At 34.2% G+C, this 24399-nt stretch overlaps 2 protein-coding genes across 3 annotated transcripts; one reads left to right on the top strand and one right to left on the bottom strand.

Annotated features, from left to right (window-relative positions):
• Nucleotides 1-629: 629 nt before the first annotated feature.
• LOC140772137 (poly(A)-specific ribonuclease PARN-like) lies at nt 630-6239 on the top strand. The gene is made up of 8 exons (XM_073114055.1): nt 630-975; nt 3113-3243; nt 3324-3506; nt 3585-3697; nt 4333-4449; nt 4544-4658; nt 4749-4964; nt 5170-6239. The coding sequence occupies exons 1-8, from the start codon at nt 665-667 to the stop codon at nt 5790-5792; spliced, it is 1809 nt and encodes a 602-aa protein (XP_072970156.1). The 5' UTR covers nt 630-664; the 3' UTR covers nt 5793-6239.
• A 2156-nt stretch (nt 6240-8395) lies between these two features.
• Nucleotides 8396-16807, bottom strand: LOC140771727 (probable protein phosphatase 2C 33). 2 transcript variants are annotated; one of them, XM_073113366.1, is made up of 6 exons: nt 16359-16807; nt 15759-16256; nt 14683-15057; nt 14432-14549; nt 9270-9493; nt 8396-9135 (listed from the first exon to the last, which is right to left on the bottom strand). In XM_073113366.1, the coding sequence occupies exons 2-6, from the start codon at nt 16038-16040 to the stop codon at nt 8800-8802; spliced, it is 1335 nt and encodes a 444-aa protein (XP_072969467.1). In that variant the 5' UTR covers nt 16041-16256; nt 16359-16807; the 3' UTR covers nt 8396-8799. The 2 variants fall into 2 exon arrangements, with proteins under 2 accessions (XP_072969467.1, XP_072969468.1); XM_073113367.1 differs by having other exon boundaries at nt 15759-16253.
• Between the last annotated feature and the right edge of the window lie 7592 nt (nt 16808-24399).

Below are 24399 nucleotides of genomic sequence, written 5' to 3'. Positions count from 1 at the left end.
TAAGTAGATCCCCGGTGGTTGTCATTCGAGAGTAAATTAATTATTTTGATGCGATCATGAATCCTTATTTTGGTTAATTATATTTTAGGTTTAGTTATGAAATTTTATTGGAGGAACGCACGTCATTCCATCCAACCAACCTAAAGAATAGTTCTTGTCAAAAATGAATTCCTCTTCCTCTCAGTGTTTTTTCTTAACGTGTTAAAAGTCATAAAAATATATTTTATAAACATAGCTATTTCCTATTTTCTTCTTTAAGTAGAGACATATTATAAACCACCGTAAGAGAGAATCCCAAATTAAATTCCCATACCTCCTTCAAATTTTATTTCTAAATTTATTTTTCAATTTTTTCAAAGATAATTCTCAAATTTTTACCATTTTTAATCTAAAATATTGAGTTTTACTATAGAACTACAATGCCAGAGACCCATTATAATATTAAATTTAAGATATAATTTATTTAGGAAAATAAGTTTTAAAATATGACTGGTTTGGTAAAAAAGAAAATACTTTTTTCACATTCAATGTTTTTAATTTTATTTTTTATTAGGGTTTAACAGGTGGGGTTTTGGGTTTTAGTTTCTTCGACCCAAGCATAAGAATTCAAATAAACCCAAACACGCACATTCTTTTACTTGCTCCTTTCCAATCTCTGAAGCTGATGGCTGCGAGCGGCGGGAAGCACCGCGTAGTCGGCGGTGTCGTGAAGCAAATCACCAAAACCAACTTCTCCGCCTCGCTCCCGGAGATGAAAGCCCACCTCGATTCCTGCGACTTCGTCGCCGTGTCCTCCCAGAAAACAGGCGATTTTGGCGCTTCCTCCTCTCAACGCCATCCATGGCGCCGAGTTCTCCCCATTGATACCCCCGAGACCGCCTACCTCAAATCCAAACTCGCCGCTGAGTCCTTCGAGCTTCTCCAGTTCGCCATCTGCCCATTCCGCCTCGAGGGCTCCAAAGTCGTCGCCTTTCCGTATGTTCCTCTCATTTTTATGCGCAAGTTTGCAGATTTGATTGATATGTGATATTTGGATGTGGTGCCCAATTGTGCTTCTCGGTAAAAAAGGAAAAAAAAAAAAGAAGAAGCAAACTTCTGACTTGAGTACGTGGGTTTAGTTTCTAAAATTTTATCCTCCAGTATTAGGGCGTGTGACAAACATCACGTTGAATAAATCCAAGTAGTATAGAGTTTCTTCCTACGCTCTTAAAAGGCTTCCTAGTTTGTTTTAACTGTACACAAGCTTCACACTTGGATATTATATACAAGTTAATCTTTGGAATCAAATTTAATTGCTTCATCTTTTTTACTTTGTTCATATTCACTTGACCTGATTGTGCATTCCAAACTGTGTGTTTCATGATTTCATCCACAACATTTAGAACATTGATATTGACTTCCATTATTGAGACTTTGTGCAAATATTTTGAAGATACCATCAGATAGGGAATTTTTGACTGACAAATCGCAATAGAGAAAAATAATTCTTGCAGTACGACACTGTTCAAACAATTTTTATGACTACTATAATTTTTGCTGCCTGAACAAATCGCGGTCTCAAGCAACGATTTTCAGTCAGTTAATCAGTAGACCAAGATGCTAGAAACTGTCAGGAAAAATGATTAATGAATTGCTCTTCCTGACAGCAATCTATAAATCGTCGTCGTTACCTTCATGCTATTTAAATATTTTCATATCTCAATTCTAACGATATATTGTAAAGGTAAATAGACTATGTGTGAGAGAGAGAGGGAGAAGGATGCTGATAGACAAAATGTTATGCTAGTATATTGGTGGAATATTACATATGAATCACTTTCTCAGAGACTCAGAGAGTGATTTATGAATTGCTTTCAGGGAGATTGTGCATTTTAAATTGTGTGTTTCATGATTTCATCCACATTGTTCACAAGATTTAGAATATTGACATTGACAACTGGAATTCCATTGTTCTGATTTTATACAAACATTTTGAAAAGACTATCAGATAGGTGTCCTTTGCCAATAAAGTGGTTACTTTCCATTATTACAAGTTTATTGGACTATAGAACTATCTTGTAGCCTTTTTGGACTAGCAAAGAGCCAGTGAATAGATTCTCCCTTTTTCCTAGTCTATATAGCATGTCATCCAATATGAGCAGCTTCTTTGAAATGATTGCAAGTTCACTTCCCTGTGCCCAAGTGCACATACTGTGCATCTTCCCTACGATCAAGCTGGTGACACTTGAATCTTGAAAAGTATTAACTGGGAATGCTCATTACACACATGCACATTAACTCCAAAGTCCAGCTACCAATCTAGACTAGTTATTAGCATTAAATTTACAACATATGCTGACTCGAAGTTACGGTCTTCTGTTTCTACTACTTATGTCTGTGGTTGGCGTCACCCTTCTTAATAGGTCCTTGCTTCTTGAAGCAACAGATCTTGGAGGGATGATTTGTCCAACTCCACACAAAGCAATACTTGTCTTTGAACCCTTGGGCTTTGTATTTTTGTTCATTTTTGTTTTTAAAATCATTAGGCTTGCGTTTGATCTTTAACTTGGACTTGGATTAGTTTTTCGCAGCAAAAACAGATGTTACAAGTCACTTTGTTCACACACACACACACACACACACACATCTAGATCCAATTATTGTGTTCTTGCTCCCGATGTAGTCAACATTGAAGAATTGTCCTTTGCCCATAACTCTTTTGCATTCTATTCTGTGGCATACACCTTTAAGGCTTTAACTATATTATCTTGATGATTTACTATTTGAAGCCTTAATGTTTTATGTATAGCCTTAGCCCTCAACGATGTACCTAAGAATCTGCATGATGAGTATGCTTTTTAGTTTTTATGATGCCTCATGAGGTTAAATTTTGAAGAACAATGCACTCAATAGTGGTTTCCTGGTTGTATTTGTATGTTCTATAAATGTTTGTTATACTTTTTAAACATTAATTATTTAAAGGTAATTCCAAGGCTTAAATGTGTACTAGTTTATTTTATCCTTTCCAGGTGATATTGGCTTTACTTTTCTTAAACTTTGTTAAATCATTACTTATTTGCTTCATTTACCACTTTCTGATGGATTTTGGTTATTTTTGTATGGCATTTTGCAGGTACAACTTTCATTTGTTCCCCAGGGATGAGCTAAATATTGGCATGCCTTCCTATAGTTTTTCATGTCAGACGTCATTTCTCACATCTATGGCTAGAGAACAGTTTGATTTTAATCGCTGCATCTATGATGGTGAGCGCTGTCGAAGTTCCAAAAAACAGTTGACTTCTGATGAAGGGAGATATTGTATAATTCCTTCTGATATTTGGCAGGTATATCATACCTATCCAGAGTGCAAGAATCTCTAGCTAAAGAGAGAATCCCTACTCCCCAAGTACTTCAAGCATCATCATGTGCAAGTCCATCAGTTGCTGATTCAATCTTTGTGGGAAGAATTAAGTCAAGAGTTGAGCACTGGAGGAAAGCCTGTAAAGAACCAAATAACTCAGCTGATGGTAGGTTCCATGGAGAACTATACCCGCAATCATCTTACTTAATATATTTTTGAGGTGATATTTTGTTTTGATATGTAGGTTCCCTAGTTAATTCACTTAGGAAGCTCATTTTAGGTGCTGAAACATTTGGTTCGAGGCCATGCTTAAGTATTGACGTTTGCAGTGACCGTCAAGTGCAACTGGTATTAGAGGTATGCACCAATAGTCTTTACTACATCAGACAAAAATTCTGGTTATTTCTTTTTTATTTTTTATTTTTTGCATGAACTGATGCTATCATTTACCTTTCTTTCTGTTTCTTTACAGCAAGAATCTTGACCTGATTTTGAGACTAATCTGCTAGATGTTCTTTATCTAGCAGTTCTTCTATATAGATTGCCAACACTTGTAGTGATAAATTGGTTCTCTCATTGACATAAAGCATGTTCTTAAGTATCAACCGGTAAGTATTAGTATCGGCCAGTGTCAATTTGTAATAGGGGCCAGAACTAGGGTCCTCTCCTTGTTTTCTTTCCAATATTGTCCCTATCCACCTCAAATCGGTCATATTAGCCTCATATCGGCTGATAGACAGATTTCAAATTTTGAAGTTCTTTTAAATGGAGGCTCATGCTTCTGACACTAACATAGATTCAATCTTTTCTATCTTAATGTGGAAAATCAGCACCGATGATAAATGGATTCAGCAATATTCTGGTGTCTTTGCTATCTTCTAACCTGGAGTTTGAACTTTACCTCTGCAACAATGTTTTGTTTTTGGTAGTAGGTATTGTTCTTCTGGTGCCATCTATGGTAGCTGCTTCAAGATTTTCATGTCTTCATGCAGGCAGTAACTCTTATTTCTGATGACCTGGTACCTCTAGTCATTCCAGACAAAGCTGATGGGTCCAAGGCAGTACGAGTAGTTATTGCATGTTCAGATGAGGACAAGAATCTGCTCATGGTTTGCACTTCTATAGATTCTTCTATTGTGCACAGCCATAAACTTTCAGCAAGTCTCTTTTGACAAGCCTCAGTTTATCTTCTTCAAATTTCAGAGTGAGATCCAAAATGCTGAAGATGAACAAAACTTGAAGGTTCGTGGTTTTCGAGAAGTAATCGATCTTATTTCAGCTTCCCGTAAACCAGTCATTTCCTACAATTGCTTACACGGTAGCTTTCCATTTCACTCTATTATTCTAATCATCAAGGATGCTTTATTTTATAGTTGTATTCTCATACTGATAAAGAGTGTCCTTGCAGATTTTACATATATACACTCAAAGTTTCTTGCACCTCTGCCACCTACACTGCATGAGTTTATGTGCTCATTGAGGCTGGTCTTCGGTAATGTACTTGATGTCAGTCATCTGTTGAAGGAAATTAGCCCTTTGAGAAAAGCAAAGAACATTCCAGCTGCTCTCAGTTACTTAAAAAGGCAGTTCTTCGTTCCAGTAGAATTGGAAACTCCTCTCCAGGGTATTTTTTCCTTTAACCACTTCTTATTCTGTTCCACGAAAAGGTTTGGTTAGAGATCTATCATATTTATAACTTAATGGAATTACTTAGCAAATGCTTCTGGGTAGCCCATAAGTACTTGGTGATTGAAGTTTCCTCATGTCGACTATAAGACATAATATTATTCATTGTATATCTTCCTAATTGCTGGTATTTCCTTTCTCAGCTGAGAGTAACTGCAACGAGAACCATGGACGAAATGTTCTGAGAATTACACAGTTATTTGCTAAACTCAATTGCCTGCTAAAAGTTAGTCCTGATTGTCAACCTCTGTCAGGTCAGCAGAACATGGGAATTGAAGAATATGCTAACATCTTCTATCCAACTTGTACTGGTCTCCAAGAACGAGAGGATGAGAATATTGGTACACTAATTGATAGCCCTAGGAAAGTGAGCACTTGCAACTTGGTTTTCTTGTGGGGCTTTGGTGGGACTTCTGCCACCAAGCTAAAACGCAGGCTTGAAAGCTCCCACTCAATTTTCTCGGAGGACTTTGAGCTGCAATTGTTAGACAGTTCCTGTGCAGTTTTGGTCTTCTGGAGGTCAGGCGTTGCAGAGGAACTACTAAGAGAATTTGGATCAGGAAGTTCTGCTCTGGCAAGTTTGACTTCAGAAGGGGTGAAAGCAGCAGGCTTTGATGCCTATAAGAAGGTTTGCCGGTTAGGTCTTTGGGATGCAGACTTGGCTTATTCTTTAGAGAATGTTCTAACCGAATCAACTACAGTTCCTTTCACACCTTCTCATGTATACTGGAGTAACGAAGTGATGTTAGATCTGAATGATTTATAGAACAATTATTGGATCTCATTCTTTGTGATTTAGGTAATCTCATCATCCTAGCCTTATTGATTCTCAGCACTGAATGGTCAGTTATAGCAGGATTGAAGCAAGGGAGGCTCATTTCAATCATAAGCTTTAAAGAGGTAATAGTTGTAATTAAAGTAACGATAATAAGATACATTACAATTTTCCAAGATAAGGTTGCACAGCAAAATGAAGTTGCCTAAGGCATGCCACCAAGAAGGTGAATCTATTAATGTACCACAAGGTTTTATCTAATCATTGTAACTGATGCATTGTAGTTCCCTTGCAATTCCACATTTACAAGTTCTAGGCCAGATGACAAATAGTGATTACTGTGCTGAAGTGGTGTGTTATCTGGATTACAAGTGTAAGAAATTGTTTATATTCTTGGGAAATTATGGATGATGCACAGCTCTATTGAAGAGTCTTAGATTGGGAAAATTCTCAAATTGCACTGTTTCCTTCTTCCTTAGAATCCTTGCAATACTCAGGATGCTTAGATTGTTGTGTTTTGTATTACTTCTGTTACAGAACTAGCAGGAATGTCCTTTGAATATTTAAAAGAAGTTTATAGAGAGGGGAATAAAATCATAGATGCACTAATGGCAAGGGCTTGAACACCTTTTCCTTCAGATGATGATTCTTGATTTGGCATTGGAAATTTTACCCTATTCTTGAGATCCCCGTACTAAATATCTCAAGTGTGGCAAATCAGTTTGTCAGATTTTATAATTTTATCCATGGTCATTGAGATAAATATATCTAAACCTTTTAGAAAACTAGAATACTATGAGTTTTCATATAGACTCTCTTATTTACATTGACCCCTCAATTATTTAAAACATTTATCCCCAAGGTTAGACCAAAAGTGTCAAAAAAATCAATTTACCTGCAAGCTAAATAGGTGGGGTTTTTTACATTGAAAATTCACTTGGTTTTCGATTTGGTAAGTTAGAATCATTTTCGGTTTCCTTTGCACTTGATGCTTTTTCCTTATTTTTCTTTCAGCTTTGCTCTTTTTATACTCGACTCTCTCATTAAATGCCGCAAACACAGACAGAGAAAGTAATATTTTTTACGTGAAAGTAATTGACTAGACATTATAAGAATAGATTGAGCCGCTTCTTCCTCTTCTTCCAATTTGTACATTTAGAAACTTATCTTTATTATCTTGTCTCACACTTGTTCATTCATTATATTTAGGAATATCTATCTAATCGTAATGTGAGAGTTTTGTTTCACTATATTGGTGCTATTATTTTAGACGATAAGAAGAGATTTTTGCACTATAAGGGCGATTGTATCATTTACAGAAGTATAAGTAAACAATGTAATTTATTAGATTTAAAGTCCATAGCAAACTAGGGTTGAAGATGGAAAAAAGAGTCTCTTAGAATAGGAATGGCTCACCTTTCTCCATTCCAACCTCCATGATCAATGGTTACTCTCCTACTGTTTCATCATTCTGTCGTCTATCTAGAGGTGTAGAAATAATTTTATCTTTAAGGGAAGGACACCTTGCGCGCTTCGTGTGATTTGCACGGCAGACTCTATCTTCGAGGAAAGCAATTGGCACCTCCCCGCTGAAGATACCCTGCCACCCCTCCCTCAACCAACTCCTCACCACCTACTAATCCATCGACAATGATATTATCATATGGTTAGACGGAGTTTAGAGTGGTTCCAACATTGGAGGTGTGGGGATAGCTCTAGTTGTGCACTCATTCCCCATCTCCTTAGGGAAAGCCATCTTCATTGACCACTATCTGAATGCTCTCCACAGGGAAGCAATTGCACTCCACCTTGTTGTCGAGGAGGCCCTCAAGCTGGCTGACAGTAAAAGGATCTAGATTTTCAACGACTACCAAAGACATGTCACAGTAATTAATCACTCTTCGCCAGAAATATTGAGCTGGAATCTCTCTCCTTTCATCTCAAAAATCCGTCTTTGGATATCAAAGGCCCCCTTCATGAGGATTTGCTTCACCAATCAAAACAACAATTCTAGTGCCCATAATCTTTTCAAAAGTTGCAAGGACCGGATTAATCCTCTTGTTTAAGTTTCATTGTTATCTCTCTTTTATGGAATGAATTAATCCATGGACTATCTTTTTTAAAAAAGAAAAACAACCTCTGTTCTTTGCAAGTCAGATAGTTTGTGTGTTCTAGTTATTGCGAAAATACCTGAAATTTGACTCACTGAATACTATTTAGCTACTGGGTACAATGGTATTTGTGTTTATTCTCTGTCCACTGCGTTTTCCAATTAAGTGGATAGTTCAAGGGGGACATTGTAGCAAAAAGAAGTTTAGAGAGATGAGATAAATTATATTTCGAAATAGTTTTGCAGGTTCAGATGAATTTTAAAGACCAAGAAAGCACAGCAGCAATTACGCAGTTACATAAAGGTGAATCTTTTTGGGACTTTTGCAGCTCCTAGTCCATAGACTTTTGAAATGGAGAAAAGATTCAATAAGTTATTAATAGACCAGAATTAGGAAAAGCATCTACACCATGGTTGGAGTACATAATTGGAGTAGAAAACTTGAGAACAAATACCACAAGCAATAATATAATAGACTAATGAATTAACTAACAGCACTACTTTTGATAAAGATTAAAGAATACAGATGACTAGTGCTTCAAAAGCAGCACAATTTAGGGCCCCTCAGTTGTATCTATTAATACAATAATCGTAATCATCATGCAGAGTTGGGATTTTACAAAAATAGCAATCCTACTCACTCTAGCAAATGGAAATATTGAAAAGTAGAAGGAAAATACAATATGGTGAAAGAAAACCCCTTGCCAATGAAGCTAATGCTATCAATAATGCTATCAAATAGTTATATCTGCCCATTGCAGACTTCTTCCGTGAGCCCAATGATCAAACTCATTTCTTGGTGCTCTAACTTTTGCAGCATTAACAGGATGTTCACTATGGGAGACTATTGCACAGTAATTTTCCTCCATGACAGTGGCTAGACATCTTCTACTTGGGGTTTTGCTTCCCTTCATCCGTAAGGATCTCAGCATTGCATAGGGGGCCAGGTTGGTCTAAGGTTGCAGGACTGGAACTTTCGTTTTTTCCAGTATCAGTACCATTCAGTAACCCATCTACATCACTGTTGATGACATTTGAGGGCTCCTTACTTGTTCCTGTATTGAGAAAGAGGCAGACTACAGCACAGTCATCAATTTTGGATGTTGGATATCTGAGCCTCCACGCTCGAATTGCCAAGGTAACGAGGGAGCGAGCTGCAGAAGACCGATCAGAAGCTGAGGCAACAATGTCGACCACTTCCTTATTGGACAACACATCCCACACCTAGAGGATCAGACATCAAACAAACAGATAAAAATGTGCAGTAGAACTTATACCCTAAGCTTCAATATGTAGTAGTTATTAGTTATAGTAGTCGATTGCTAAATGGAAGTTATGAGTAGTTTTTGCTTACTCACCCCATCAGTAGCCAGCACAATAAACTCGTCCCTCTCGGTGATGCATCTATAGGAGATTTCAGGCACAGAAATTAAACCAAACTCCTTGAGACAAAAATCCCCGAATGCTCGTGCCATTGCTAAGCCTGGGGCATCAACATTTGGAAGCCAAACACGAGCCACCTGTGGCTCCTCGCGAAGAGCAAAAACTCTTCCCTTGCATTGCTTGATTCTTTCTGCCTCCCCTGTTAAACATGAGATTTTGGACATTTTCAGAAATCTTAAGACCAGGCCCTATGTGAAACGCAAATATTTATATACAAAAGGAAAATGAATTTAATGCTTAACTATGTTCCCGTCCATTAGGACTGGTAAACAAACCATTAGAACAAGAAATATATAAATGGTTCTTAAATGAAAATTATAATATGTATTTATCATTTTGCACAATATATATAAAATCAGAAATGGTTCCTAGTTAAAAATTTTAACATATCCACAAGATTTGCACTACCCCAATATCAACAATCTATTATGATTTTAATAAAAATATCTATTATAAACTTTAATAGCTACTAAAACTGGCATATTGTTCTATACAGAAGGGTAAAGAGGAGCATCAAATCTATTAAGTAATATGATTTTTATATAAGGCCTAAAATATGATTTTACATAATACCTCTAATTAGATCGTCATTAGATTTTTTTAAAAAAAAACATCTGAAGAAAATTCAGAAAAATATGTTTTTAGTTTAGATATTATAGGTTACACTACACACATCATGCTTCAAAGGGCAACCTTTTAGATCTTCTCTACATGGACAATACAAGATTTCAATCATCAGGAAATGTGCTCAATAAGCAAGCATACATCTTACTTTATGTTGAAGGATAATACAGGGGAATGAGAACACGTCATTTTCCGTCATGCAATGTACAAGATAGAAAGCATATATGTTAACTGGCTTGATCTTGCTATATAAATAATTTCCAAAGCTTCCCTACACTTAGGGGTGGAGACTTCCTGTGAAGGTTAGAAAAGACCAAAGCAGATCTTGCTCCACTTGGATTACGGATTTGTCTCTTTAGAGGATGCTGCTCTTGGGAAACTATTCTTTCCTCAATTCTCGACCAAACAATCTTGCCTTTTTGGAAGTTGAATCCTTTGTACTATCAGAAAGGACCACATCTCCCCTCCTAGGGTTTCTATACACTTCTGCTCAATAGTGCAAATCTCAGCTATGGTTCCTCAAACTCCACCAGTAGACCCTCCACCGAGAGTAGTACTGCCTATAGGCTTGTATCTTATATCCAAAATGAGAGGCTGAAAAGCTTCAAGTTCTCTGGATCATGGAGCACTACCATGAGATGTAGCAAATCCACCTGATAATCATTTTCTGTTATCATCTAATAGACTCAAAGTTCCTTATCAGATGACTTTCAATTGTTTTTCTTTTCCTTTCAGTCTCTCTTTTCTATGGGAAGCCAAACCAGCTTCCATTCTTAAAAGTTGCACTTGATTAGATGCTTCTCACAGCGATCATGGTATTGTTATTGTGATCAATGCATCTGTTGGAACACTAGAGTTGTTAATCTGTCGATGTAACTGAACATCTTGAACTTGCATTTGATCTCCTTGTTATTTTTCGCTCACCTCCAATTGTATGTTCACAGTCAATAGGACACTATGCCATGTACTCAAGGCAAACCTTGCCGATGTGAGTAGAGTTATTAATTGTTCAATTGAAGGCAATTAGGGAAACTATTCATAAGACTCAGAGACTTCCATCCCAACATTTTGGATGTTCAGAGTTATAGCCTGAGTAAGTGGACCATAGTGCAATTTACAATCTCTATCTGTCTATCTATCTATTACTAGAAAAAAGTGCTGGCCTTCCATCGAGTTTCTGTCATTGCCAACAAAGCTTCTCAAGACTGGCTAACAAAGAACAACTACCTCTAATAGAAATGACTGAAGACTGTAACTCAATTTATTTTTATGAATATGTTTAATGGATGATTTAGCCGCTTGCGCCCTCGTTGAGATCTTTTTTGTTGGGAATAACCCATACCTTCTTGTTTAGATGAACTACAACCACAACTAGATACCATGCTTGCTTCTTGTCTCGAGCAATCCAAGAAAATCGGTAGAAACACTCTAGCACACTTAGCAAATAGATACCAGTAAGGGTGTATAAATTCATAATTTTCTATTGGTAGGCTCTGATGTACTACAAAGTATGCAACCTTTGACAAATCAGATTTTGTGTTGCATCTTGGGCTAGATGAGATACTTTTAGGGTTCAACAGAGTCCCTTCTACTAGAGTAACATTCAAAGTGTTAGTTTCTCCTTTAAAGAGATTGGCAATCAGCAGAACACAGAATTAGTCTCCTAGCCCATCATTTTTTGACAATGTTGATGTCGGACTTCTCTTTAACTTCTCCACCTCCTCTTGTTTCTTCATACAAGTTACATACTTCACATGAATAACGGGTTGAACCACATAGCAACCAATATACTAGAGATCTTTGCCGGTGGAAGCCATGAAAACTAATCAATAGGTCAAATTACTGTAAATTTTGAGATCCACTCCATACAACTTCCAACCAATTCACTTTTAGTTAAAAGGGCCAGTTTATGCCATGACCAATCTAAAGTACTAAACCCACACTTGAACTGGTAAGATCACTAGTTTCAAGTTGCTTTCGACAAATTTTGGTGGTCTTGACCAAGGTTTCAAAACTCGGTATTGGAATCGGAATCAATCATATCAGTCGAATCGGTTGTATAGGCTATCCATATCGAATTGGACTATTTTTTAATTATATAAATTCTAAATATTATTCAAAAATACAGAAAAATTTCTAAAAATTTAGAAAAATGATAAGAAAATAATAATTATTTAGATATGAAGTCTAAAAACTAAAAATTACATTAACTTATTTAAACTTTGATGAAGTTAGATCTCCCTTCTCTAGGGCTCTCTCTTTTCCTCCTTGCTAAGGCAAATTTTTTTTTCTTCTCTCTCCCTTCTCTTTCTCTCTTTTTCTCTCTCGATCTCTCTTTTCCTACCTCTTACTATCGCAAGAGAATTTTTTTCCTCTGATTTTTGTCATTTCTTCTCTCTCCTTTCTCTTTTCCTCTAAATCTTTTCCTCCCTTCCTCTCTCTCTGTTACTGTAGCAAAAATCTGCCAAAGTTACAAAAATTGGAGAGAGAGATAGACAAAGAAAGAGATTGGAGAAAAAAAAGAGAGGAAAAAGAGAGGGAGATGCTAGAGGAAGAGAGTAGAGAGAAATGAGAGAATGGGCACTAGTGAGAAAAGAAATGAAAAAAAAATTAGATAGAAAAGAAAGATGGAGCGAGAGAAGAGAGAGGGAGTGATGCAAGAGCTCGTATCAAGTCAGATCGGTCAATATGGTCGATCCCGACCTAATACAGATTAGGTATCCCGCCGATATCTAAAAATAAAATTAGCTGATCCAAATCCGTCTCAGTCGATCCCACTCGAGATCGGCCAAAACTTGGAACAATGGTCTTGACTAATGGTTCTGTTCTCACTAGTTTCAGTGATTTTGTTATTTTCTTTCGAAATTGCCCAAAATTGGCTAAATTAAAATTTTAATTTGACTTTTAATTCTTGGGTTGTATTTTAAGGGTTTTCCACGTGAATCCAATTGAATTTAGTCCAAAACACTAATTATTGGTCTCTCCATTCTACAAATAGTTGAGACTGGATACAAATGGAAATATTTTTAAATTGTCAAGAACCTATAAAGAATGCAAATGAGTGGGACCTATGATCTTTTTCTCCTTACGTTGATTATGTTGTAGATTTTATAAATTTCACAAGTTCTTATGGTAGCCAAATTATATCTATATCTGTACTTAGCTGATATGGTAATTAAGGTCACTACCTATTCACTATTTGTATTCGCATCCATATCTAGGGGAAAAATATGGATGTGGATACAATGTTACCATTTTTTGTTATGTTCAGCCCTAGTGACTAATCGAGATCTTCACTAGCAATAGTTGTTAGACTTTCCAAATGACGCCAATGGCAGCCATCTATAGTATCTGTGCGGTATACATGGAAATTTTTTTGGTTTGAGAAAGTAGAACCCATGAATTGAAAAATCGGCCAATTCAAATCTGGATAAGCTGGTTCGGGTCTTCTGAGTTAGATCCATAATAAATTTGACCAGGATTTGAACCGGGGGCATAAATAATTGATGTCCTCATCCCTATCATCATCATTCTTGCTCTTTATACCATAGTCATTGCTTAGTTTTTAAGCTTCATGTAAATAATTATTATTTTCTTATTTATTCGTTATTTTCTCTAAATTTTTAGAAATTTTTCTGCATTTTTAAATTAGAATTTTATGTAATTAAAAAAAATACTCTAATCCAATATAATCAGCCGAGATGGCTGATATGTATCGTTTTTTTGGGCAATTAATATTCGAGTTTCCAAACCTTGTATCACTACTCATTTAAGGGATAAAACAATGTATCACTATAATGGCATCGCAAATAGCAATGGATGCTATAGAACTTGAGTTTTCTTCTAACCAAAACAAATAAATAATTTATTGAACAACATAAATCTTAGAAAAACTAGGGAGGGAGATATTTGAAGTCCCTTCAAGTACACTTGATTTTCTTCGATTGTAAGATGTAACCATCAAATTTTGCATACTTAAAAGAAAATGACTTAAAGTGGTAGTTGCTGTCAATCTTCAAGGGTCATATTAATATGCAGAATAAGGACAGAGAAATCGAAACTCGTAAGATCAGCTCATCACTAAAAGCCAAAGTTCTGGCAAAGTTCAAGTGACTTTCATGCCATAAACAAGTAAACAATTTATGACAGAATAAGAATATTTAATACAAGCTAGTCCTCCTTAGCGTCTAGGAATTCCATTGGTCCGCAATAAAATAAAGAAGTACAGACATTAACCTGTCCCATGTGTAGTACGAAAGGAAATATCAACATAGGCATAACTTAAGTTTATCTTTCAATAAGACCATACCTCCATATTAACTAAAAGCACATGTATCATAACAGTAAGACAAAGAACAACGTTCTTCTACAATTAAATTCAACTACTAGGCATTGATGGGATTATAGAAGACCAAAGGTAGGAAAGCCTCACAAAGAGGGGAAAAACACATACTTGGAAGATTTGGTTTAAGATCTACTGTCAACTGAACGGCATTCAAGGATCCATTTTGGTCTCTAGTGCCCAAGACAGCTCTTGAGTCACCCACGTTCCCAATCACAATATTTTGGCCCTATTGAAAACAGTGGTTCAATTACATAATTAGGAAACATCAAAAATGCATAGTGAAATGGTTCTTGGAAACTCTTTGCGAAGCAGACTTCTTGACTATGCTAATATTAGAAGGTTGTTAGCAATACTTTTACCTGCCTGACTAGGGCAACTGCTGTTGTCCCACTGTAAAAGCTATTAACATGATTATACAGACTCAACTCCTTATCCATAACTTTAAAAGCCTTCAAGAACGATTCTTTCAACGTCATGAAGACCTCTGGATGCTTTCCCTCACCATGAAATTCAATAGAGAGCCCGGACTTCTTATCTAGGCATACAGATGAATTTTCATCTGAATTCATACTTCCTGGATAGCCCAAAGTGCTTTCTGTATTATCATCAGCTGGTAAGTTTGCACTGAGCTTTAGAGGAAGGATATCTCTTACTTTTCTTGCAACCATATGGCCGTATGGTCCATGACCATCAAAAACCCCACAAAAAACTGTATCTGATCTTGGACCAAAGTTCTGCAAAACAAAATTCAACATTATCAGAAAGTTCCCCATGTTCACAAATTCACTAGTGCTCATTCAGAGTCTCAGACAAGTATTGCCCAAGATATGAACAACAAGAATTCACAAGGCCATTAGAATCTTTAGCAAGCTCAGAAAATGAAATTGAATTTTCAGGAAAACAGCACAGGGAGGGCATACAGATATAGTGAACTCTCAATCTCAACATACAGCAGTTTTGGCCGTAATACTTTCCAGTTACAAGGATAAGAAGAGTAGAGATTCAAATACTAACGAGATTACAGATTGCGAGTAGCCAACAAATTTTACAGAGCGTAAGCAAAGCCAAGTGGCCAAAATTGCAGCCAAGTAGCCAACAAAACCAATCATCTGAAACAGAGAGAAGGAAGAAAAGAGAGGCGCTAAATTTGATATTAATGCATCCTATCTTGCTTCCATCCAAACATGTTGTTTTGAACTTTAAACATCAAAAAAGAGAACAGTATTAAACATAAAAAAGAGAGAGAAATTGACATCATAGAGTAGAACAAGTTCATTGAAACTCAATGAAAATTCTAAATCAAACCCTAGATCACTAATCTAATCAACAATATTCTCTTTTATGCAATCAAATGTAAATCACCTAGCATACCAAGAACACCAGAAGATGCACAAATTATGCCAATGAATTGCCAAGAGAAGGGAGTGAAACGAACCTCCCAGACCAACATAGCATCCTGGTTGATTCCCTTCCAGCCCTGCTGCGTGAAGAGCGACGCCACGGTGCTACCGCCATTTGTGGATATCCTACCAGGGACCCTAAGGAGCTCTTCTACCTTCTTGGAGTCCAAGGACGAGGTCCGTGGCCCCGCCCTCTTCCTCCCTACTTTCTGGTTCTGCCGTCTGGCCACAGACCTAGGGGACGAAGGCGAGACCGGCTCAGACGAGCCACCTGGCCCATCCAACGGCAGGCAGGACCCCATCTTGAGGGCCCTCATGATGCCTAATAGGCATTCCAGACCTGCTAGGCCGCCGACCCCACCGCCTTCTTTTGACGACTCCGTCGATCTTCTCCTTCCTCTACCCTGCCGACGACAACCCGGCCGCCTCCCCACAACCGCCGGCACAGAACTCAACCCAAGCCGATCGGAATTCCGGCCCGGCCACGACTACCCAAATCCAAACAATAGCCCAATTGAAGTCCTTAATTCCTGCTAAAAACACAAAAAGACCTCAGAAAGCAACTTCCTTTTTCACCACAAACAAAAACATCCGAACATGGTCGGCCGGAACGGAATATTATATTTTATCCTCACAGGCGATTCATCAAACCATTGCAGCACGCCACAAGTTGACCCTTTCCACCTCCAACAAGATGCGTTGTTCAGACCAAAACCCGTATAGCCGACCACCTCAAGCAAAGATCAACAGTGCAATAAACAAGAAAGCAAGAAAAGACGGACAAAGACAAAGATCCTATTCAACGTCAAGGATATTAATGATGTCCGCAAACCAAATCCAACAACCCAAGAAGCGGATCCAATGAAGATCAAGAAGAGAGAGACAGAAGGAGAGAGATTTGGAGAACCCAAACTATAATTCCTCCCGGGTGGCGCTACTTGACCGAATCGCCACTGGATTCTATTCTGCTCCCGGTTCCAATCGCTCGCAACTCCCCTTGTTTTTGTTCCACTTGATTTATTCTTTCTCATCTTTTTACTCCCTTTTTCGAGGATTATTGTGAGATCTTATCTAATCTATTTAATTTTTTTCTTGAAAAAGGATTCGATATTATCTCCTGCGATCCAGCTACCTTGTCTATAATAAAAGGTGCTCATATTTGGCTTCTTTTTATCTAATTATTATTATTAGAATATTTATCAACAAAAACACTATTATATATTTTAATATTCACACCTAATTATATACATATTTATTATTTGACCCCAATATATATATATAAATATATGTTAAAATAATTATAAAGGCTTGATTTTTCTAGATTAAGGTTAAAAAATTGAACTAAAATTTAAAATTAATTGGGAGATTTTAGATAATTGTATTTTAGTTAAAATTATTTCATAATATTTTTGAGGAAAAGTGTCGAATATTCAGATGGAAGGATATGACCGATAATAAAAACAAATGTACGGTGTTTCTGACAAATTTTCCATGATTGATTTTGATATTCCTTTGTTTTGTTTATATATCTTTTACATATTTTAATAACATCATATTTCAGTTTTAAGAATTTCTTTTTTTCATTTCACACTCTGTATTATGTATTTATTATGCTGACGTTTTTCTACCACTAGCCCTCATCCAAACTTTATTTTATGAATAATTGAACACTAAGTTATAATGTTCTTAATTTTTTTTAATATTTTTATCTATATTTTTTTATTATATTTATTTCTCTTTCATCTTTGTATTATATCATATATCCAAAATAAATTAATGATAAAAAGTTTAAATATTCAACATTTTAATGCAGAAAAGATACCAGCATCTTTATTAACCATAGTTGTTGGATTTTTCAGTGAAAAGAAGAAGAAACAAGAGTCAAATTAAAAATAGAAAAAGATATAGGGTGTAAAGTGAAAATAAGCGCATAGGAGGATCAGGATGTGAAATGGAAGACAAATCCTCCCATCTTTCATAATGTGTAGTCTGGGGTCCACCGGACAGCTGGTCCCAGATTGGATATAAACGATGGTTTTTACCCTCCAGCTTTCTTTTTATTACGGAGATGCCGTTAGCATATAAGCCTACCATTCCACCTGATGGGATATGGTGGACCTCCACCCAATCATGCCATTATCCTTTCCTTGTATAATTCTTTATTTGTTCTAATGGGTTATGGAATTATGGGCAAGTTGCAATATATATATATATATATATATATATATATATATATATATATATATATATATGTTAGTCAAGTAATGTACATTGCTCAATTTAGTCTATTTAATTAGTTAATTGTTGGTTATTTTATCCTTGACAAGCATAGATAATAATGTCTAGTTACTACGATGTAATGTTGTGAAGGATAGGAGGAGGAAAATTAGTTTTATCCGAAAATCTAATATATTTATAAGTTTTGAGTGTAGTAGGCTTAGCAGATCTTTGCTATGGCTCATTCCAAAGAAAATTTTCCTTTTCTCCTTGAAAGACTCTCCCCATCACTGATGGCCTCCTCTCCCTTCTCGCTCCTAGCCACATTGGCAATGAGGGGAGAGATTCTCTCCGTCCCATGTGAGTCTACTCTCTCATTAAATACTTTCATATCATTGATGTTGCATCCTTCACCGTCATCGTCGATACTATAGCTTTCACCACCACTACTACAGCTAATGCTACAATTGTGTCGTGGTCATCATCGACAACGAGAGTTTGGAGGTCAATTATGGGTTAGTGGCTTGGTCGATCTTGCATCTGTTCTTCTTGCCTATGTTCGATTATACCATCTATGATTTTTTTCACATTAGTTTCATTTTCCAGATATTTTGACGATATGATATGATCTATATTAATTTCTGATTATTTTTTATTTTACAATTATATCATTATGGTTTGTGAGGTGATTCTTTTATTAGGTCTTAACGACGTTTCTCTCCCACATTTTCAGATTTTTTTCAAGTTGCGCATCTTTAACTACAAAATCACGATAGAGCTATTGAAAAATTTAAGGTCTTTGCACCTATGAATCTATCAGGATCATGTTCTCTTGTTGTATTTTTTTTCTACACTATTGGGCTTGATATATAGTTTTTCTTCATGGTGTTATCTAATATAGCTAAATGTGAAACTTGTGTCAAAGAGTTATTATCGTATTTCCTCTATCTTTTATATGTTGAGCTCTATTTAAGTATTGATGTTCAATTTAATCAGACTTTATGTCTACGAGCCTTCCATCGAAAAATAAAAAGAAAGTTAATTTCATCGTAAGATAGTCTACAATTCTTCTTATTTTGAAGTAAAGATAAGCTGAAATTAGCTAGTTACATATGGAGCAAAATAGTTTTAGCACCTCAAGGTTTCAAGAATCAAATAAATACCAACTTATAATTTACTTATCAATCATAGCAATTAAAGGTAAAAACTTGCATTTCATGAGATTGACGGGAAAGTAGTAGCCAAAATTATCAATCTTTTTTACTCATTTTGATTTCACTCATGTTTTTAAAGAGACAAATAGACTAACCAATTCTAATAAAATTGGTAGGTACCTTTTCCATGACTAAGAAGGTCATGAGATCGGATCCAACTGCAAACAATTATTATGTAAAAGATTATTTGATAGTTGGTGGTGGCTTGGCTCAATGACTTAACTCAGTTAATGACTCGACGGTGAGATTTATTTGAAGGAGCAGCTCAACAGTGTGATGACTTAGAGCAATGTCTCGGCAACGTTTAGTTTGGAGCAATAGTTTGGCAATGCACACGACTTAAAATCTAAACTAGACAACTTAATATATTAGCTAAAGCTTGATAAGAGCTTAGTGCTTTTGTATTCACGTAGGATCATCAACATGAAGTGAGGCAAAAATGTGAGTAGGATATGCCAGGATTTGAGCCAAGTTTATCTTGATTTTTCTGAAATCATTCATTTTGATGTCTATGGGCATGTTAACAAGTAACTCTTAAAATTATGGTTGTTAGCTCAAAAGAAAAAAAAAAATTATATTTTGGGTTAATTATATCTTGACCCGCTCAACTATAGCTTGTAATACTTGTACACCCTCAAGTTAAATATATCCAACTATAGCTTTAACTAATCTATTTTTTCTAGTTAGATATATCCTCAACTATAACTCTCTAACTCTTATAACAAGATCTGCAATATTGATGTAAAATAATCTTCACATAGAATGCTTAATAATAACATACTATTTTTATTGGTTATAAATACATTACAACTCATTAAATAGTGCCAGATAGTAAATTTTATGGTATATTATTTTCAGTATATATTTCACTAGAGAATCTATAAGTACTATTTCTGTAAATCTATATATATATAGATAGAATTCATAGATATATATCATAATCCGTAGTTACTCATAAATATTTTTTAAGTACAACGAGTAAATAACTAGAAGTGAATTACAGTATCAGTTGTTTATTTCCCATTTGATGACTCTCCAATCAGTCATGATGATTGACCCCATGTTGGATATTTAAAAAAAAATTATCCCAAAGTTATATAAGTCATAAGAATAAACTAATTGAATATTTCTTTGCTTATCAATATATTCTGTTATTAATGAGATCTTTCTCTATGGAGTGGATTGCAATATTTTTTTATGCAATATAAGAATGTGTTGTAAAATAGCATCTAGACATAAGAAATGTATGAGAATTTTTGTGAGGGTATCCTCATGAGTTATGGATCTAATAGCATATGAAAATTTGAAGTCGAAGTAAAAAATTAGAAATAACGGAGTGAAGAAAGGTCAAAATGGGGGCAATAAAAATATCTGATGTTACAATTATTGTTGGAGGGTGGTGGATAGCCAAATGTAATGATGGATAGCCATATAGTAGGATGGCTTGTGATGGAGTATAGTAGCTAGGATTTGAGTACTTAGAGGTTGATTTAGAGTTACGATCTATTTCTACGAAAATAAAAATGACCTAACAACTATAATAAAAGGTAAATGCAATAAGAATCAACAATCATAATCAACTCATAGACCATTCCTATTTATAGGAGTAAGTTCCAGTGGATTAAATCTATATGTAAATTATCCACTTTATTTAAATTTTAAAAATAATAAATAAATCTAACTAACTAATTTAACTCAACTTACTTGACTGACTTAACTCACATGGTTGAATCATAACAGCTATGTTTTGAGTATAAAGAATTATTAATTTAAGTACGAAATTTGTTATTTAAGTATAAAATTCTAACTAATTAATAGTTTTTTTTTTACAAAATTCATCGTTAATTTATAAAATTTGTAAATTAACTATGAAAGATAGAAAAAATAAGAGAATTAGAAGAATGATGTAGATACAACCCATTCAAACGTTTAGAAACATTTATAATACTAATACATTACTATTTTGTTGTACCGTAAGTAGATACTATAATTTTATTTGCAACATGCATTAAATTCTTTTTAGAGAAATCCAAACAATTTGAATTGAGCAATTCTCTCTTTTTGAAACATCGATTATAAAGATATTGATTATTTAACCAATCCTAATTATCTCACCATTATGTATTAATTAAATAAAAATTAAAGAGACTTATATAGAAAAAAGAAAAAAATTAAGAGATTAATCGGAGATAGTGGTAGGATAATTAGGATTAGTTAAATACTCAGAATTTTCTACTTGAACTATGAATTTCTACTTAAATTCGAAATTCTTCATTTTGCCTTAGATCAAATCCAAATTTTTTAGCATTTTTTTCTCAATAAAATACTGATCATATGAATATTTTACTTGGTAAAACATTGATATGATTAGCGTTTTTTACTTTTAGTTAAGTAAAATGCTTAACAGTTTAGTGTTTTTTTTTTTTAACCTCAGGCTATAGTGAAATAGAACCCTTTTTACTTTAGGCTAGTTTGGTGAAAAGCTCAATACTGTAATTTGAAGTAGAACGAAAAATTTATTTAGGGCACAGCTTTGATATGGGATGGAAGTAATTTACATAAATGGTTTACAGGTGGTGTTTACGTTGAGTTGAAGATTTTTGGCTAATAAGATAAATAAAGAGGAAAAGCATTGTGAAGAGATAATATTTATGTTTGTGTTGTTATGAGCTCAATTGTGCAAAAATGCATGCATGGCAAAATTGATTAAGGGAGAAAAAGAAGATGAATAACGGTGGACAAGAATCGATCATAATTGATATTAGCAAATTTACGTGAGGTTTGCAACAGAAGGTCTTTTTATTTTCTAATGGCAAAAATAAATCCCCATTATCATATTATAATTTTGAACCTTGTTTACTGATTTAGCTAGCCCTAACAAATTTTAAAAACTATCTTGTCCTAAAAAAACTTTACACATAAATTATGTAATTTATACGCATTGGTCATACAAAATATACACTCTAATTTTCAAGTATGCGTATCGAGATTTCAAAAAAAAATGTCATGTATCATATATGTAATTTATACATATCGCTCATGCAAAATGTATGCTCTAATTTAAAAAAAAAAATATATGACCTATGTAATATATACGTATCACATATGCAAAATGTGCACTGTAATTTTCAACGATAAGCACATCAGGATTTCAAAAAAAAAAAGAAACATCACATATATAATTTATGTGCATCACTTATATAAAAAGTATGCTCTAATTTTCAATAATGTGCGCATCAAATTAAACGATATGATTGAGTTAGAGAAAGAATAAATTAATCTAAATTAGTAAAAATGCCTGAATTTGTATTTCGATATGCCTATTTCTATCAATTAAAAACCTCAAACACTTTTTACTACAAATCACACAAATTTACATAAACTATGAAAGGATAATGATAACATAAAATAAGTATATTCTTGTAGCAAGCGAGGAGTAAAATATGATTCCTTAAAAACTACAAGGATATTCTATCATAATATCCTAAAAATATTTTGATATCAATCTCACACAAATAGGATAAAATTGAATTAGTTAAAAAGACTCATATTATACGAGACTACCCGGATAAGAATTTCGGTGATATCAGTATTTAGTGGGATATCATTAAACTTTCACTTCTCTCTCAAAAAAAAAATTATTAAAATTTACCATAATAGTAAAGCTTCCGGTGTGCTATTTTATATCTCATTATTTATTATGTTGCTTTTGCTTGTTCTCTTTTAATTTGTTATCTTTTTGAGTTATTTGTTGAAAAGTTTTTTATGATGCATCACTTGAATATAGTATATATAAGAGTAGAGATCTGATGCAAAACCAATATTTATTTAGTAATGGATTAGTGACCGAGAGAGAGAGAGAAACATAACAAACAGGTGTTTTTGATCAAACTAGCATCATTCTAATTTTTTTAGCGAAATAGACTATCACTCAAACTTATTACCAAATGGAGTCTAATTTAAAGTAGCCCTAATAAAAATGCTGAACTGATTAGTGTTTTATATAACTTAGGTCTTTCAGTAGTTAAGGCAAGAAAATGTTTGACGATAAAAATACTAAACTGATTAGCATTTTTAAAACACTGATCAATTTAGTATTTTTATTATGGTTACAGTGAATTATACCCCATTTGGTAATAAGTTTAAGTGGCAATCTATTTTGGTAAAAAAATTATAAAGTGGTTCTAGTTTGGTCAAAATTATTAATTTATTCTTGATATCTATCTCATCAACTTACTCTATATCAAATCAAAGAGTATTCATAATAATTTCATAAAAATAAAATATATTTTTCTCATTACTTTATATCACATCAAAAGTAATTATTATACTTTTATTCTATAATACAAGTAAACATAAGAATAATTATTTTTAAAATAAAAATATTATTTTAAAAATAATAAAAAGAAATATCTATTCTAGAATTGATTTTATCCCTAAAGTAAACTATAGCAATTTTTAGTTTTTGGACTAAAATTCCCTTGCTTTCATTTAATAGTGGATCAATAGCTGAACAATCAAATATATATATATATATATATATATTTTTTTTTTTTTTTTTTTTTTGGTATACCGATTATATATATATGTATGGTTGATGAAATAAATGAGAAAACCAAAACACCTGATTAAGAAGGTAAACCATACACTAAAATTTTCTTTCTTCTCTCTAGAATGTAAGGGTAAACATGTCATACAGTTGCCCATTTGAGTTGCATATAACAACTTACAAATGAAAAAAGAAACAATGAAAACCTAATACAACGGCTATTTAAAATATTTTTAATAGTTCAGGGATTCATGTGTCTAAAAAAATTTAGTATGTATGTAGAAATTATAGGTAGTTTAGAGATTTAAGTGTAATTAATCCATTTTTTTCTTTCAAAAATTTAAAGGAAATGTAAACTGAGATAATAGAAATTACAGTCAGTTTAGGGTTTTGAAGTCCTTAATCCGATCTATAACAAGTGAACTTGCAGCCATTAGGAATTGTGATTTTGTTTAATGCTAGATCATATGATTTTATGCCTGTTTTATTATCAGATCCATAATGCTAAACTTTTTGTTTCGTATCTTATCATTTTAAGATCCAATCAATATCCAAAAAGAAATTATTCATATCTATTTTTAGTTACAATAAAATTTTTTACGTATCCTTTTTCATATCTTAAGCAAAAATTATAAATCCGGATATTGTTCGGGCACTACTCTTTCTTTGTTGATCTGAAGAAGGGGAGAAGGTGCC

The sequence above is a fragment of the Typha angustifolia genome, chromosome 12 (genome assembly GCF_048772165.1).
Source record: "Typha angustifolia cultivar Huaian chromosome 12, ASM4877216v1, whole genome shotgun sequence".
Classification (NCBI taxonomy): Eukaryota; Viridiplantae; Streptophyta; class Magnoliopsida; order Poales; family Typhaceae; genus Typha; species Typha angustifolia.
This window is presented reverse-complemented; position numbering and strand designations above follow the sequence as displayed.

Coding starts and splice junctions, on each gene's coding strand:
- LOC140772137 (XM_073114055.1), top strand. CDS start 665: ATGGCTGCGAGCGGCGGGAAGCACCGCGTAGTCGGCGGTGTCGTGAAG. Junction 3,698..4,332: donor AAGTGCAACTGGTATTAGAG/GTATGCACCAAT, acceptor GTCTTCATGCAG/GCAGTAACTCTTATTTCTGA. Junction 4,450..4,543: donor AGGACAAGAATCTGCTCATG/GTTTGCACTTCT, acceptor TTCAAATTTCAG/AGTGAGATCCAAAATGCTGA.
- LOC140771727 (XM_073113366.1), bottom strand. CDS start 16,040: ATGAGGGCCCTCAAGATGGGGTCCTGCCTGCCGTTGGATGGGCCAGGT. Junction 15,058..15,758: donor ATGCTATGTTGGTCTGGGAG/GTTCGTTTCACT, acceptor TTTGTTTTGCAG/AACTTTGGTCCAAGATCAGA. Junction 14,550..14,682: donor CAGTTGCCCTAGTCAGGCAG/GTAAAAGTATTG, acceptor TGTTTTCAATAG/GGCCAAAATATTGTGATTGG.